Source organism: Chelmon rostratus, chromosome 22 (assembly GCF_017976325.1).
Source record: "Chelmon rostratus isolate fCheRos1 chromosome 22, fCheRos1.pri, whole genome shotgun sequence".
Classification (NCBI taxonomy): domain Eukaryota; kingdom Metazoa; phylum Chordata; class Actinopteri; order Chaetodontiformes; family Chaetodontidae; genus Chelmon; species Chelmon rostratus.
The window spans coordinates 11,353,345-11,370,053 of NC_055679.1; the positions used below are offsets into that span (position 1 = coordinate 11,353,345).

Genomic DNA, 16,709 nt, shown 5'->3' on the forward strand with positions numbered 1-16,709 from the left:
ATTTAAAGGACCACGGACTTTGCTTTAAAGCAAATACTCTCTGTTCAGAGCTCATTTTCAGACTGAGTTCACCCCTCAGAGGTGAATGTTTGCTACTATGGCATGGAAGCACTATCTCAGAGAACCCTGTCTCCTGGCAAGGACTACAGAAATTCATCTAAGGACTACAACCTTCAGACTCCTGCACTTTATTCCCCTAATCAGATCCCCTCTGGCCTCCCTCTCTTTCTTTCTAAAATGGACGATTTGCCCAGAGGGATTATAACGAACAAGGGATTAAACAAAAAGACGCTGCTATTTTTCCTCCCTCCTCCTCCTCCCTCTCGTCTCTTTATCTCTCCATCCATCTTTCCTTCCAGCGCTATTTATGGAAAGTTTTTCACGCTTCCTTACAGACTTTCACCTCCTTTCTTTCCTTTCATCCATCTCTTCTCCCATGCTGTTGTCCATGTGTGTTTCCTGAAAGGTCAGCAATATGCAATGGAAGTTGTGTCACCATAACATGAAAATTCTGTTACTGCCAAAGAGTCCTGTTGTAAGCTCAGTAATCATCACTTAAAGAAGAAGGATCTGTTTGATGAGCACTACTTCTCCGTTCATTCACAAAAAAGGCTTGCTTTACATTGTGTTTTCATAAGCGTCCTTATTTATGCCCTGAAATACCTATTTAAGCTTTAATCATATTTGTGTCTTCAGTGATCTTAAAAATGTGGCTTTCATTGCATATTGCTCCCCAACAGTAGAACTATTGTTCCCTCTCAATTTAAAATTGGCTGGAAATAAACTTATATTAATAGTGTGTTATCTTATACCTGGGTATGATGCAGATAAATATGAATATATTAGTCTCTAATATGGTGTGTTGGCCCAGCGATCCCCAAAATGTTTTTTGATGTAATGGTTTTCTGTATCAGTTCATGATGTATGTCTCTTGTTGTGTTAATGACTTCTATGTTTTGTCTTAGGTTTTACTATCTCTGTAATGTTTGTTTATTTGTCGTGTTCATTTATTTGTGTTCAGTAGTTGGTTACGTTTCTGCAAGAGGTGTAGAGAGAGTTTGGCCATTGAGGGTAAAATGGTCCCGTACTGCTGCCTCGTCTCTAAAATTTATCAGGGTGACATTATTTAGCATAGAATCACATAGGCGACAGATAGCCTTACTGTTTTAATAGGAGCCATTTCATGAAGTGCTATAGGACCAGCTTTATGTCCTGCAAATAATTTTTCATGCAACAGGATATCAGACAGAATATCTATAGGATGTTAAGTTAAAACATTTTCCATGGTTGCTATTTCTACAATATCCAAACATGAACATTTGGTTAAGCTGCAAAGATATGACATCCAGCACCCTGACATCCACACCCTTACTTTTTATTGCATTTATGAACATTACACTACTTCTTGCATCAGAATAATTGCATATAAATATTATTTGCCAGAGATTAAGCTGCTGGGGAGTCAAGCTGCACAAAATGCTTGAGTCTGACCAATGATTATGTGATCCTTCAATCCGGTCCTGATCAAGTTTGCATCGTAACTTAAGTTTAAACGCACTTCAGAAACAGTGGTCGCCTCACTAATGTGAGAGGTGCAATAGAGGTGGAACGGACAGGCAGGTAGATTTTAATTACTGGCATCTTCAGGGCATGTGTAAAAACAAAGTAAAGTGATACTTTAAAGGCATTTAAATGATTCGTGTGAACATAGCCATGGATTTCAGAGGGACTGTGGGACTGTAATTAATAAAGGAAATGGCTAAACTCTGTCTCTGAATGTAGAAACATTGTCCTCTCACCCCTGGTCTGCAGGTCTTGTGTCGTTGGTAGCTAAGCATCTTAGCTAGCTGAACCTGTTCCTATAGCCTGTGTGTGTAAAGAATAATAAATTCTAGTTTGTTACGTAAAATTGCAGCAGCCATGATGACTGAGGGCCTCAAAGACTATATTGGCCAGAAATCTATGGTGTGTTGTGTTATTATGATTGTGATTATGACAACGATGATACGGCGGTGATGATGATGAAGCATTTCCTGGTCAGTATGCATTGATTTAAATAAAAACATATCACACTCATGTTAAATTTACATCCAGACCACCGACAAGGTTTTGAAAGACTTGGACGACTATCTGTTCTTTTAAAACTATCAACAGCACAAAATGATTACTCTTCAACATTTTACGTTACATTTGTGGGTGACTGAGGAAGCCAGAAAATATGATGTTGTGAGATGTAGGCAGAAACTGAAGTGGAATAAGGGTCAGATGAGATCATAAATCAGTCATGATAACGGCTCCTCTGTATACTATACCTTATCTCATTTTCTCTGTCCCATGCCCTCTATCTCCTCTCACCTTTCTCTATTTCTCATCTTCGCTCTCCTCTCACTTATCTTGTCTCCATTTATCTTTCTGTCGCCTTTCCTCTCATCATTTTTTTAGTCTTTTCACCTTCGTTTCTCACATCTCTGCCCTCTTTATCCTTTGCTGTTTGGTCCATTGTGTGGCGCTTTTCACCTTTTCCACCTCTCTCATCTTACCTCCTTTTCTCCCTCGTTTTTACCCCGATTCCCTGCTTCCTCTCCTCCTCCTACATGTCAAATATCTTCTCTCTATCCTGTTCTTTACTTACTCTCCCTCTCTGTCTTTTCTATTTACCTACTTATCTCTCTTTCTTCCAGTCTGCTTCTCTGTCAAAAGAAGCGTATTAGGTTTATTTACATACAGCCCCTCACTTCTGCCACAGAGATATGCTAATCCATTGCTGAGCCTTAGAACAGTATAAACACAATCTTTTTTGTAGTCACTGTTGACTGACTTTGGATCAGCCTCTGAAATACAGAATCCCTGGCCTTCATCACAGGAGGAGGAATTAAATCTGCCACCAAATCAGCATGAAAGCTGCAACACAAACTGCAAAGAGGCGCTGGGGTAAAACTGACCAGATTCTGTTCAGACAAACACTGACACTCAGTGGTCAGGACAGGAATTACAACCTTTTCAGCTGCTTAACGGCCATGCAAAAATTGTCATTAGCATTAATAGAAAATCATAAATTTCACCTAAAACACCTCGCTGTTGCATAAACTAGCAGCTTTCTATGCACTGTGTTCATTATAAAGTGAATGTCTGACAATTTAGTCAACGAAACGCTCCAGTGTTACTAGCTATATACAACTGTGCAAACCTGCAACACAGCGGTGTAGATAGTCAGGAAATCATATCTGAATGATGCCAGTTCAGGTGACTTTGTCTGCTAATTTGCATGTTGCAACTGGTATATACATTGATTCTCATATAAATGCTACATCAAGGTATAGGTAATAAATACACACTTGTACATGTTTAGTAGTCATGACAAAGGTGGGTACAATAGAGCTTTGTGGTTGTACAGTATGTGTGTGTGAACCCCCTTGACAAGGCAGCTTTTGAATATCTCAGTGTTCGTAAGGTAGACGTGACCCTCGCTTCCACAGATGGAGCAAGAAATAGATGTGAAGAGGAAGTGAGCGAACAAAGGAATAAGAGAGTGTGACACGACAGGGAGATGAGAGGGGAAGAGAAAGATAGAAAAAAACTGCGGCGAAGGAAAGGCAGACAGATGTGACAGCTTCGAAGGAGGGAGGCGAGGAAAAGAGAGATGTATGTGAGGGTTTAACAGGGTAAGGAAGAGTGTCAAAGAGTGAAACACGATGAGCAGTGTGCGAATGTGTGTGTGATTGTGTGATTGTGTGTGTGTGTATCCTTGTGTGAGGGTGTGTTAAAGGAAGTCAGAGAGAGCAAGTCCATGAAACATTGATACTGCTTTTCCCTCCACTCTGTTTTTGTTCAAGTGAAGCAGCTGGTAGAAAAGCTGTTCCACTTGACATCCACTGATGCTGCCATGAATAAAAACTTCAACAACCTATGACCTTTGACCTCCAACTGGTGCCCACTGTATGACAATCTACCGCCAACACACAGAGAAAATCCAAAAACCCTCTTTATATCGATTAATATAACTTAATACAGATCTTCTTTCTGTCTTAATGTTGTACTCTTATGTTCCTGTAAATGCTGTTTTTAGATGTAATAGTTGTTTCAGATGCTACTTAGAATTTACAAAAGGTACAGTTGGCGATAGCAGAGCTCTGGAGCTCTCATGCTCCCAAACAAGCAGAAAGGGGAAAGTAATGAAGCAAAATGGAGCGAAAAAGAGCAAAAAATAGAGAATAAGAGGCAGCGAGATTAAGAGAGCAACAGAAACAAATCTATTGTGAACTCTTTCTCACTTCTCCCTGTTTTCCATATGCCCAAATATAACATGATTTTCACACCTAGACAACTACGAAAGCTGTGAAAAACAGATAGGTGCATGTTTGTGTGTGAGTGTGTTTGTGTATGGAGTCTTTTTCTGCCTCTCTGTCCGTCAGCGGAATGACACCGAATGCATGCAGGTATACAGTCAGACACACACGCACACACATGCTCTTGGGATGCAGCTCCAGAGAGCCTTGTCTCACCCAGATACAGTAATTATGAATGATGAGTGTGTCAGTCACAGATAGGCTTACCGGGACGAAACACACAATAACACACACATCAGGAAGCAGTGAAACAAAGCCAGAGAGTATGAACTATAAGATAAAATTCAGTCAAACACAACTCCATAAACCGTTTTTTATGGAGTCATCAGAAACAGCTTTAAGAAATTCAAATGTACTTTTTTTCAGTGAACTTTCAGGACTTCTTGTCCATACTCCACAGCGCATCCAAAAAGCACAGCCAAGTGTTAGTGGCAAATCCGCACATCAATGCCAAAATGCTGATTAGCAATCTAATCAGCAAGTTCAAATGTCACCATCAAATCAAAGTCAAAGCCAGTTTCACCATGTGAAACCACCAGAAAAGACAGACAGAGACAAGAGAGAAAGAGCCAAGAATGAAGAGGCAGAGGATGCATTAAAAATGCAGAGAGAGGGCGCTTTGCAAGAGAAGTAAAGAAAGACAGAAAACATTGCAAGTGTATGTGAGGAAGAGAGAAGATTAAAAAGGAATGACAAAGACAGAGGGAACAGTGGAATAAAATGTGTGGAAAAGACACACAAGGAAAGTGTGAATCCAAACAAACACTGTCATCCTACCTCCAGCGATGGCCGTTTTCTTGCCCACCGTAACAGTGACAGCAGTGGTGGCGATCACTATCCTCCCTGCTGGTTGAGAAACACACAATTAGCAAAGAATTTACAGTACTTTGTCAATACATGCATGCGGACACATGTACGGATGCATGCGGACATGACAAACGAACAAATACTCCTTCGAAACACACACACATGCACGGGTGTATGCATGCATAAGAACTAAAAAGGAAAATGTTCCCAGAAATCTTCAATTTTCTCGCATACTGAATACACCATTTGTAAGTCTGCGAACACTAACAGTGATAGTGACAGCTGAAGTGTTAGTACAGATATGCCAAAACGTGTCTGAAAATATGTGGGTGACAGATTGACTTGGACTCGGTAGGTGATATTTAATAAAGCCATGCATTCATGTTCAGCGTGTCTATTCGCAGCCTTCATGCCAACTGATGCCAACTGTCACCAAGCCACAGATTCTAGCCAGATTAACAGTTTAAGTGTTTATGTAACACATAGTATGAGGCTAATCGACTAATGCACTCAGAACAGAGGGTCTCTGAGTGTGTACTATGTGTTGCCATGTGCCCCATGTTTATATTTCTGTTATTCACTCCTTTAAGACGAAACCGGTCCATGCCCGCATGATAATCAAGTATTCAGGAAATTCTTCTTTGATGAGAAAGAGATGTCTTTGTGGTTTTGCTACTGAATATTGTAAAATCATGTAGTAACAGAATGACAGGGATAATGCGGCCAGCAAACTCTATGAAACCAGATTTTCACTTCTCAACAAGAAGTCACCAAAGACAGAAGAGACACTGACTCAGCACGCAACAACGCAAATGAACCAGACACCTTATTGGCTCGCTAAGAGAGGAGAGGAGGTAGCCATACTGTGATTGCATGCTCGTGCGGTGAGAGAAAGAGAGAGAGAGAGGAGGAGGAATGAGATAGAGATGAAAAAAGAGAAACAGAGGAGTACTAGAAAAAGAGATGGGTGGAGAAAAGGAAAACAGAGATCACAGTGTTGGTCATGCTCTGACATTAGGGGTGAGGAAGAACAGCATGAGGGTGAACCAAAAGAGGAGGCATGCCAAGTATCAGTAAAAGTTTTCCTCTACCCTCCTCCTCCTCCTCCTCCTCATCCGCCTCCCTCCGTTTCCTCCCTCCCTCCTCAGCTTGGAGCTCCACCTCCTCTGCACTCAAGGTGGCGCTATAGTCAGCCTCATAGTCCCTGAATATATCTGAACACAACAAACTAAATCTAACACCAACCTAAAACATATATAAGACCATTTTTGTACATTAGTACATTGAGGTCAAGGTTTGAAATGATGCAGCAACATGAAACATTCATCACCATCTTGAAACAAGTCTTAGAAACAGAGCTTCAAACTCTTTGAAGTGTGAACATCCTTTCATTCATCATTTCAAATGTAATGTCAAAATTTAAATTACCTGTTGATTCAGTACGTATATACACACGTACGTATATGTACGTATAAGTGAGGATGGATATATGCACACATCTTGTATTCTGTCATGAAAAGGGCAGTACCATCATCCTCATACGGAAGAAATATACTGACTATCAACAAAATTACATTTAATTCGGCATCATGTAGTGAAGATTAAATTCAAAGTCGTGTCCTTTGTTGCTGCCTAAAGCACTTAGCAGCAAACATGTTTTTTATAGCGCTAAGTAGAGCTAAATCAGGAAATTAAATCTAGAGGCAGAGAGGGTTTGCACTCAAAATCCGTCTGTTTACTCACTTTCATCTTTTGACTAGCTTTAAAGATGCAGTTAAGTGTTAGTAGGATGTGATGATAAACATGATGGCTGTTAACTTTGTCACTCTGGAGCTGCTGATTATTCTTCACCACAGCCAAATTCCCAGAATAATAACTCTGGTGGAGAATAAAACTAAACAGAATATTAGTCAAGAAGAAAGAAAAAAACATTTTTCAGACTTTCCAAACCTGTGTCGGATACAAACTACATATATACAACGAAGTAAACAGAAAGGAGCAGTTGCAGCCTGCAGGCTATAGAGAAATGAGCCTGTCAATGAGAGATTTCTGGCTCACCCTGCTGACTGTGGCAAAGAAAATTGGAAATAAAACAGTACAAAAAGTCTGTGTGTGTGTGTGTGTGTGTGTGTGTGTGTGTGTGTGTGTGAGAGAGAGAGAGAGAGAGAGAGAGAGAGAGAGAGAGAGAGAGAGAGAGAGAGTTTGTTCAGGAAAGGTAAGTCCTCTACCTCTCGTCTCCTGCCTGGGCATGAAGTATAGAAACTGTCCAGCTTGGTACTCAGCTGCTCTGCGATACCACCCTGGGAAATGGTCCAATGTGAAGATATTCTCCTTGTCTGTGGAGGTCAGGAAAGACCTGGGAAGAGACAAAAATAAGCTTAAAGGAAAAAAAAAACTACAATCTACTGCCTAAAAATGATGGCAAGAGCAAAGAAGGAAGAATGAACATGAGGATCGGGTAAAGTGGACAACTGAAAGGTTTGGGGAATAGCTGAAGAAAGAGAAAAAGAGTGTGAGTAAGGCATAATATGGTGGAAAAGTGAAGAAAAGATGTGATCAGAAGAAAACAGCAAAAAAAGCAGTGAGATGAAGAGAATACATAAATAAAGGTAGAGAAGGATAGGAAGAAATAGAATCGAAAAATCTGAGAGCAGCTGCAATTCAAGGATTTACTAGAAAAAAAGGTACAGTTTTATTTATTATTCATATCATATCATACCAAACAGGATGATAATAAAATGTATTTTATCCAAGACACACAACCTAAACATACCATAAATAATGAATGTTGTATGATTCTTAACAGAAAACTTTTCCTTCTAGTCACCACCAGAGGGCGGACTTGCACTGTACTGTAATTTCCACCTCAATTTAAATCTGTAATTGCCATCGCTCTCCAATAAACACTTTGTTTAACCCCAGTTTTGTTAGTATGATGGTATCTACAATACAAACTGACTGTGTTTTTCTGACTCACTTGGCAGTTCTTTTCTCAATCCCAGTGTATCTCTGGAATCTCATCAGGCCCGAACGCGTCCCCAAGAACGCCGTTTCTACCCCTTCGTCCATACTGAAAGAGCGTACGGTAGAATAATAAATAATAGTGTAAAAAGTATGTGTCTCAAATTTATGTGGGCGTGTGCATATGTATTGATATTTACCCAGATGCGTTGAGCATGAGAGCGGTCCAGTAGGCTTCCATGGGAGCCGTGACCACAGCATCAAACAGAGTTTGCTGCAACAAGAGCACATCACCTGCAGAGAGAGAGGAAAGGGAAGCAAAGCATAAATCTAAGACTAATGGTAATGAATGACTGAGGCATTGGAAAAAAGTAAGAGGAAGACAGAAATTAAATATTAGGCATTTAATAAAGCCAACACTTTAAAAGATCACAAGAATGTATTAGTGTGTTCCAGTGTTGTTTGTATCTACATACATATAATCTTAGTTTAATTTTTAAAGGCACTATTTAGAGTATTGGAACAGTCACAAACAGAACTTACACCTTAAAAATCCTTTGGTTAATATTTTGGCCAAGTTTGGCCACTATTGATGTTACTAAGATTTAAAAACCAGCCAATCCCTCAACAGTGCTGAGGAATTACAGGGGTAAAGTGTGTTTTTTTCCGAAATCAAAAGATGATGTGCTGAAATCAAAGTGCCACTTACATTCCAGATCCGGTTCTTTGCCAGTGAGGTATAGCACCATAGCCTGCAGCTGGCTCAGTTTACGGTGGGCCGGGTCAATGTCTGTCTCACAGTAGGTCCTACAAGCACACACAACGTTACAGCTATAAAAATGTACTGTGGTCATATTTTCACTAAGAGCTCAAACACTCACACTGGTGGGAATCCCACAGTGCCTACTAATTTATATAGTACTAACCATTCGTTGGCTATGGTCAGGTCTGGAGCCAGCAAGTCATGGAGACCTGAAGCAAAAACAGAAAAATATACCAGAGAGAGAAAGGCAGACAGAAATACAGAGAAGCTAAAACAGAAAGGAAAGACTTACCTTCCTCAACAGAGACGTTTCCGATGAAGATATACTGTCCGTATCCCCTAGTCAACACTATACCCAAACTGCCAAAAATAGAAAAGAGAACGTTATTTTACTTCCTTTTATATTATGTCAAAGGCAGAATGAATCATGCTCATGATAAGGGTTATTTCTAACATGAGCACTTATTGTTCCGCTGATCAATAGGCTAGGAGAGACAATATTTACATAGATGCGATGTTTTTGCTATTAATCATTGCGTGCAGGTAGAGGTGTCGCTTTGTTGCAAATTACAGATGTTACAATTTGAAACCTGACGCTTCGAGTAATCCAGCTGAGCTGAAAGCAATCAGACAAACCTGAACGGTGTCTCATTGATGATGGTGTAGAAGTAATCATTCTTCAGGAACATCACTCTCCTCTGTGAGACGCAGAGAGAAAGAAAGTCAACTCGCGCTTAAAAGATACAAAATACAAATGGACTAGTAAATCTGTCGCCTCAGAAGAGACGAGGAAAGAAAAAATGTGCGTTACACAAGAAAAGACAACAAAACCCCACAGGAGGAGAGAAGGAAACTCTAATCTCTGATCTAATATATCTGACAGCTCCGCTTGTTGCCTTGACACACACACACAAAAAACACAAAAGTACTCACTCCTTTATCCACTGAAGTTCTCACGTCTAAAGACAACGTGCCAGTTTCTCCTTTAACCATGGCTGTCCTCAGCTGAAACACAGATGTCAGATGCTCAGCGCTGTACTTGTTTCATCATACTATGCTATTGATTATGAGCAACACAACTCACATACAGACACAAGAAAACAGCGAGTGTGTGTTACTCACTTTCTCCTCAGTGTCTTCCCATTCCACCTCTGACAGATCTACACTGTTGTAGTTGGGTTTTGGCTTTAGCTTCTTCCCCTCCTTATACTGTCACACACACGCAAATATACAAACAACAAAACAAGCCTTTAGCAACCAATCCCATTTTATCATGCTTGCTTTACTGCACTAAATATGTCAAGCAAAGTTGTAAAGTCTCTCAGCTGCAATAATCTACTGCACAATATGAGCTTTGTCTGTACCAGAGGTCGAAGATCAGGATGAGACAAGATGTAGCCGTTGTTGGTGATGAGGTAGGCGTAACCATGGACACCCAGCTGAAGAGACACATTAACTTAGCATTATGGATACTAGCTATCTCGGAGAAGAGTCAATACTGTGTGTGTATACAGAATTTCACCCTTGTTCCTGACACAGTATATATTGTGGTTGGTTTACCTTGTATCTGGGAGCTAACCTCATCAGTTCTCTCAAGGCCACATCAGTGCCCACCACTCCTAGCAGAATCCCATGAGACAACTGCAGGAAACACACAGAAAGCTCATAAATACACAATTTCCGGTGGCATCTGTTGAGAGTAATGGTGTGAATGGTTGTTAAAGTTAATACTTACAGTCTCTTTCTTCTTGCTGAACACAGGCATGGCTACCGAGGTCATCAGGAGCAGGCTTTGGGCCTGACTGTTGAACAGCTGATTCACACAAAAACACAACGTTTTTACTGACTGGCTAAATTATTTAGCTAAGTTTTAAGTAAACAAATGTAAAGCTAAATGAAGTTGGAGTAGTTCATTCCCGTTGACCATAGTTGGAAAATGAAGTGAAATGGAGATGGGCTGGAAGACGATGTTTAATTTGGTAGTTAACGCTGAATATGTGTCAACTGATAGCTAACTGACGTGCTGACATGCTAACGTCAGACAGAGGGAAAGCTAAGAGAAGCTAAGAAATGTTCACTCAAATAAAGTTAAGTTTAAGTTTAATATGCTTGCGCAAAATTAGTTAAGCAAAATATACGGTAAAAGGTTTCAAAACGAATTAAAGTGAAAGCTAAGTAGCAATGTCAATGTTAGGCATGCTAACCTTTAGGTTTCAGGTGAAAAGACTAAGCTAGGCTAGCAAACCAACTAGAGGAGCTACGCTAGCCGTAGCATTTGAAGCAATCGTGGAAAGTTAGATAAAAAAAGAAACCACTTGAGGCAGCTAGAGACTGTTAGCCATTGGCTGTAAATAAAAGGCTAAGCAAGACATTACAGATGCTATTTACTGTATTTTGCATGGCTACGTTAGTTGACAAACATTGTTTAGTAAACTTAAAGCTCTAGGTGTGTTTACCTCTTCTGTGGTGGGGAGCTGAAGGTGGAGATGGAGGGGAGGAAAGACAACAAGCATGAAATGGCAGTGAAAAGATATGGAACAGATGAAAAGAGACAATGAAAATGAACAAATTAAATATTTAGAAAAAAAGACACAAGTTGGATTGTTTGCTGGAGTGTTGCTAATTAATAGTCAGTGCATTGCTGTTTGGATGCTATTATATGGCACCACTAAGAAAGGTGTTACAGTAATGTGATTACTTTGTTCAGTAACAAATACAGTCAGGGAATAAAATGTTAAGTTCTGTAGTAACATTAAAGTACAATTTGGGCTCTTTTTTTGCTGTGTTATTGTGATTTGAAAGGGAGGATCCTGTCTCGCTTTTTACGGGGGCTGGAGGCGGGGGTTGGCGGCTTATCTGATGCCAAGATGTGGAGGATTATGTTCTCCATTAAAGTTAAAGTAATGCTCTGGTGTTCCATGTGGTCGCAACTGTAGGATATTGCTAGGAGATTGTATTGGTGTCTGGGATGAATTGGGCGGAGGGGTTTTGAATGTTTCAGCACCAAGGAGAGAGACACAGAGATAGATTGGCTTTGAGTGTTTGTCTCTCTGTCCAGAAAGTATTATGGATCACCGCTAAAAGCAATAGCACAGGCGTCCTAAATGTGTCTGACATTTTGATTATGTATGCCAGATAACACTGATGCAAGATAATAGTGTGTGTTGCCCAGCAAGCAAGATAATGAGAGATGCAGACTGACCACACTGTCCATATAGGCCTCAGTCCAGATGATGTCATGGTCGTGGTTGATGACCATTGGCCGACTGAGGACATGGAGATACTCCATAACGTTTTCCTGGACATCAGCCAGCGTGGAGACGTGTGTGTAGTAACCTGCGGCACACACAAACACATGTACACACATACCATATAATCACAAACTACTGTACCCATAAATTTTAGCAAAAGAAATGTTCACCATATTATTTTTATCTTTCTGCTCCTGGCCTTTGGGTATTACATTTAGAGGAGCAAACTCATTCATCCGACTTCAGAAAACTCGGTATTCCCAAAGACACTAAGCTGCTTTTAATGAAAAAAAAACCAGCTTGAATCTCCCATCAGTGCAAATGTGCTTTTGACGTTCTTTAAAGCTTGGCTTCGTCTAACGTTTATGGCATTTCTACAAGTGGGAGACAATGACGTCAATGGGATACCTGCAGTGAAGCTGCTCAGTGACAACAGGCTACTGAAGCACTGCCAGGTAGGAATATGTGAATGTGCAACCTTTTTCCCTTATATCTTTTGTGAGTGTTATTGAATTCTACCTGCGTACTCAACTAAAACTGAAACTGTGCATAGTAGGTTTTTGCAGGAGTGTGCAAGAATAAGCATGTTTGTTTATGACAGATACGTGTTTTGTTGTTGGCAGAAGCAACTGCCAGTGCACGCAACAGAAGGGAGTGCACCTGTTACCCATTACACACACACACACACGCAGATATGATATTTTTTGGCCGGGGATGTGTTTACAGTGTATCTGTTCTGATAATCAGGTATTTAGTCAGGGGTTTTTGATGTGCTCAGAGCAGTATAAAGCGATTATTTTCAGGTCTGAGCTGCTGCATGACCCCATGTAATTCACAAGAGGGCAGCACCTGATACCCAGTCTCATGCAGCTCCACCTGGGAACAGCACCGCAGACCTCCTTTCTTGCTCTTGTTTTATTCAAGACTTAGCAAGTATTTGCAGTAGTTTTCACATGTTTTGCTCTGAAATTTTGTGGAAGAACCACTGATTTTTTGGTTTTTACCCTTGTTGTTGCAGGCAATCCATTTAACATTTTCAGCAAATGTCATCTCTCGTCCAATCAGATAGGTGAACACTCGAACCTGGGGAGACAATAAGGTGTATGGTGAGCTCCAAACAGCATTGTATAAACTCTGTCACTGATGTGTGTTCGTTTGCTGACAGCACATGTCACTGGTGCTTGCAGTTGTTCATGCGTGTGAGGTGTGTGTGTGTGCCATACCCGTCGTTCTGGCCAGTTGAACTCTTCAAAAACATCCTGGAAATCCTCCATGGCTCCGTCTGTTATCAGCATGATGGCCTGGTTACACAGGCTGCCCTGGCCCAGCGCTGCAGCCTAAACACACATGCACACACACAAAGTGCTTTTATTGCTGGCAATGCTGTATATTGTTAAGAGCTGGCGGTTGCCATGGGTGTTGTGGGGAGGCACAAACCTCATTGAGGATCTTGAAAGACTCCTTCATTGCATTTTTCACTTTGCCCTCTCCTTTGACATGAAGCTCTTCAACCAAAAGCTTGAAATGCTGCAGAGAGATACACAACAAACAGACAAATAGACAACCGTCACTAAGCCATGGATCTGACCGTGTAGGTAAATGCAGGTGAATGCGGGTCACCACAGAGGGTGGGAGGGAGAGAGAGATCATCGGGGAGTGAGTGAAAGAGTGTAAAGGAGGGATTATCTCTCGCATACTGACCAATTGCGACAAAGTCACTACAACACCAGGAGGTAATCAGGATTAATCAACATGCACAGCCAGACACCTGCACTCACACTACGACAAATGGCCACATTGTTGTTGCTTCCACCTTCTTGGGGCACTACCTTTGATATTCCCTTACAATTAAAAGCTAACTGTAAATTACTGCTGTAATTATTATTTTTTCTGTAAATGAAATATAACAAAGAGGTGTTCTTAAAAATGTTTAAAATTGCAATGAGAAAAACAAAACAAAAATCTTTTATTTTTACTCTAGAAAGGTTTTCTGTAATAACCACTAAAAACGTAAGAAATGAGGTCAAGTGTTTAAAAATGTTATTTCAGTTATGACGAAAAACTCACATCGAGCTTTTTGCCTCTGTTTGGGCCATTTTGGGGCCCTCGTGTACCCATGGTCACTTAGTCACCTACCCAAATTTTGAGAATGAATCTAAAGGCATACATTAATTGCTTTTACAGTTCGGGTAAACTCATTCTGACTTACAGTGGGCGTAAGCGAGATAAATAGTTGTTTGGGAATTTGTATCTTATATAACAACCACAAAACTGAAGATTGCCTTCCTGTAAATGCGTGTGCTCCAGCATGAGTTTGTGCATAAGTGTGTCAGCTAACATCTGTAAGCCCATTCTGTTACAGCTTGCCTCTCTAGGCATTCAACCAATCAAATCCTCCGCTGACAGGTCATGTGACCTACTTAAAATTGTCAGCAGCCAGCGACCTCACCTGATCTGCGATGATGTGAAGGGGAGTGAAAGTAGGGCATACATCCAACACATAATGCACACACACACACACACACACACACACAAAGACTGAGCAGGAAATAAAGCAGCAGTGAAACAATGAGATATTAATGGTGTGGTGTTTGTTGAATAAAAAAGTGAGATTTTGAGAGATAAAGAGTGCAAAGGAAGAGAGAAGAGAAAAAGTGTCATGGCTTTGTGGAGGAGATGGAGGCAAAGGAGCACAAACTTGTTCCGAGGGTTTCATCAAATCCTCTAACGAGCAGGTTGAAACCCCGATAACACACATTTCCTGTGATGTTTTAACTGTGATGTGATGACAGCGTAATCTTCGTCTTTGGAGGATTAGTGAGATAACAGCTTACGACTAATAGGTTGGCAGAGGTCAAGTGAATTAATTAGCTGCGAGCTCGTGTGTGTCTCCCGCGTGTGCGTGTGTTACCTCTCTGTTATCCAGATCGGCTTGAACCAGCGTGCCCTTGAAGCAGGGCTCCACGTAGCGGACATAGTCACTGTACTGGAGAGAGACACCAAATGCAGAGGCCGATATAATCAATGACCACCATGATTAACAGTCCACATGAGAAACTTTTATAACTCGTGAGGAGTACGAGTTATTGAAGCTTCACTACCCTGAAATCCCTTAACTATACACAGATATTTACACACAGAATTTATTTAACTATTAATAATGTGAGTATATGAAAACTCAAATATTTGAATGTACTTCTGCTGTTTTTCAGATGAATTTGATTCTTAAAGTCAGAAATTCGGATGTGGCGTGTATATTCTTGGAAGCACACCTCATTGATTTGTCATTGCAGTTTCATATTTCACAGCAGCCAGTCCAAAGAAAGCGGGATTTAAAGCCTTTTCCCGATTGAGGATGTCTCATTTTAAAATGAAACTCAGATTTTCATTATGCTGCGTGGTCACTCCATCGAAAGGAGTGTAGCTTTAAATTCTCTGTAAAAACAGCTTAAGGGCAGCGGATTTGCCGCAGGCGTATGATTACACACACAGTAATACCAGGATAAACCATGCTTATTACAACGATTTGTAGTTGTAGGGCTACACACAGCCAAAATCCTGAAAAACCGAAAAACAAAATGAAATTTGAAGCTCTGATGTAACTGGAGATGCGTCTCTGGTTGGAACTGAATGTTTGGTGTGTGTGTCTGTGCCTGTCTCCATGCTGTACCTGTGTATTAGCTTATCTGTCTATCTGAGCGTTAGGTGAGTGTTAATCTTAACGTCACGTTCATCAGGACTTAGACGCTCTGGGCCTCTGGTGAGCCTTGTGTGTACTCACAGCGATGATGTTGACAAAGTCATTTTCTCCCAGTGTGTCCAGGATCGTGTTGATGGTGTGTTTGGCTATGGTCAGCCTGAGGCCCTTCATACTGCCACTGACATCCACCACGATCACCACATCTTTGGGAGAAGTGGCCGCCTGGATATACCTGGAAAGAGGCAGCGAGCTGAGTTATCATTATTATAATGTCAACCTAAAAACAGACTAGATGCTATTTACCAGTTGTCTAGCAGACAGACAGAACAAGCAGAGTTCAAGGTTTATCCTTTTATTTGTTCCTCTGTCCTTCCATCCACGCTTCTCTTCATCTCCTTATTATCATCCCCCCGACTTTCCAATCTCATTAACATCAATGAGATTTCCACTACAGCAGCTGTGATCGGCAACTTTCCAGACCCGCGCTGTCTTGCTCCTTGATTTCCGCCTTCCAGGATACAGTATGCCCTGTCTGAGAGCCAGACAGAATACCTGGAACTTGAGTTCCTGAAAAGGGTAATCCAGCTCTGATTCGACTTGACCCGGAAGACATTTTGACAAGTCACAGGAGGGAACAGCACAGGTGATAATATTGATGATGGCTGGACTCCCCTTTGCTGCTCCAGGTTCAGGGTCCTGGCTTTGTGCTAACCCTAACCCCGAACCCCTAACCCTAACCTTGTCACATTACCATTGTTTACTGGGACACTTTAATCAAACAATACCTTTGTTAACATTATTCGTGACACCTCTTAATCGTAATAGGAGGTAGAAAACCGACTTGTTTGGCCAAAACCGATGAAAGCCCTTTCACGCCCGAC

General features: G+C 41.0%; 1 protein-coding gene across 1 annotated transcript in view; it reads right to left on the reverse strand.

Annotated features, from left to right (window-relative positions):
* cacna2d4a (calcium channel, voltage-dependent, alpha 2/delta subunit 4a) overlaps positions 1-16,709 on the reverse strand; it is an 82,436-nt gene that overhangs the window by 57,332 nt on the left and 8,395 nt on the right. Inside the window, exons 8-27 of the mRNA XM_041963602.1 lie at positions 15,910-16,060; positions 15,040-15,114; positions 13,566-13,655; positions 13,352-13,465; positions 13,133-13,211; positions 12,080-12,213; positions 11,334-11,351; positions 10,613-10,690; positions 10,438-10,518; positions 10,242-10,316; positions 10,000-10,086; positions 9,811-9,882; positions 9,514-9,575; positions 9,170-9,237; positions 9,041-9,086; positions 8,824-8,921; positions 8,315-8,408; positions 8,131-8,223; positions 7,382-7,509; positions 5,124-5,192 (exon numbers count right to left, since the gene is read on the reverse strand). Of these exons, the coding sequence (XP_041819536.1) occupies positions 5,124-5,192; positions 7,382-7,509; positions 8,131-8,223; positions 8,315-8,408; positions 8,824-8,921; positions 9,041-9,086; positions 9,170-9,237; positions 9,514-9,575; positions 9,811-9,882; positions 10,000-10,086; positions 10,242-10,316; positions 10,438-10,518; positions 10,613-10,690; positions 11,334-11,351; positions 12,080-12,213; positions 13,133-13,211; positions 13,352-13,465; positions 13,566-13,655; positions 15,040-15,114; positions 15,910-16,060 (1,712 nt within the window). The remainder of the gene's footprint in view (positions 1-5,123; positions 5,193-7,381; positions 7,510-8,130; positions 8,224-8,314; positions 8,409-8,823; positions 8,922-9,040; positions 9,087-9,169; positions 9,238-9,513; positions 9,576-9,810; positions 9,883-9,999; positions 10,087-10,241; positions 10,317-10,437; positions 10,519-10,612; positions 10,691-11,333; positions 11,352-12,079; positions 12,214-13,132; positions 13,212-13,351; positions 13,466-13,565; positions 13,656-15,039; positions 15,115-15,909; positions 16,061-16,709) is intronic.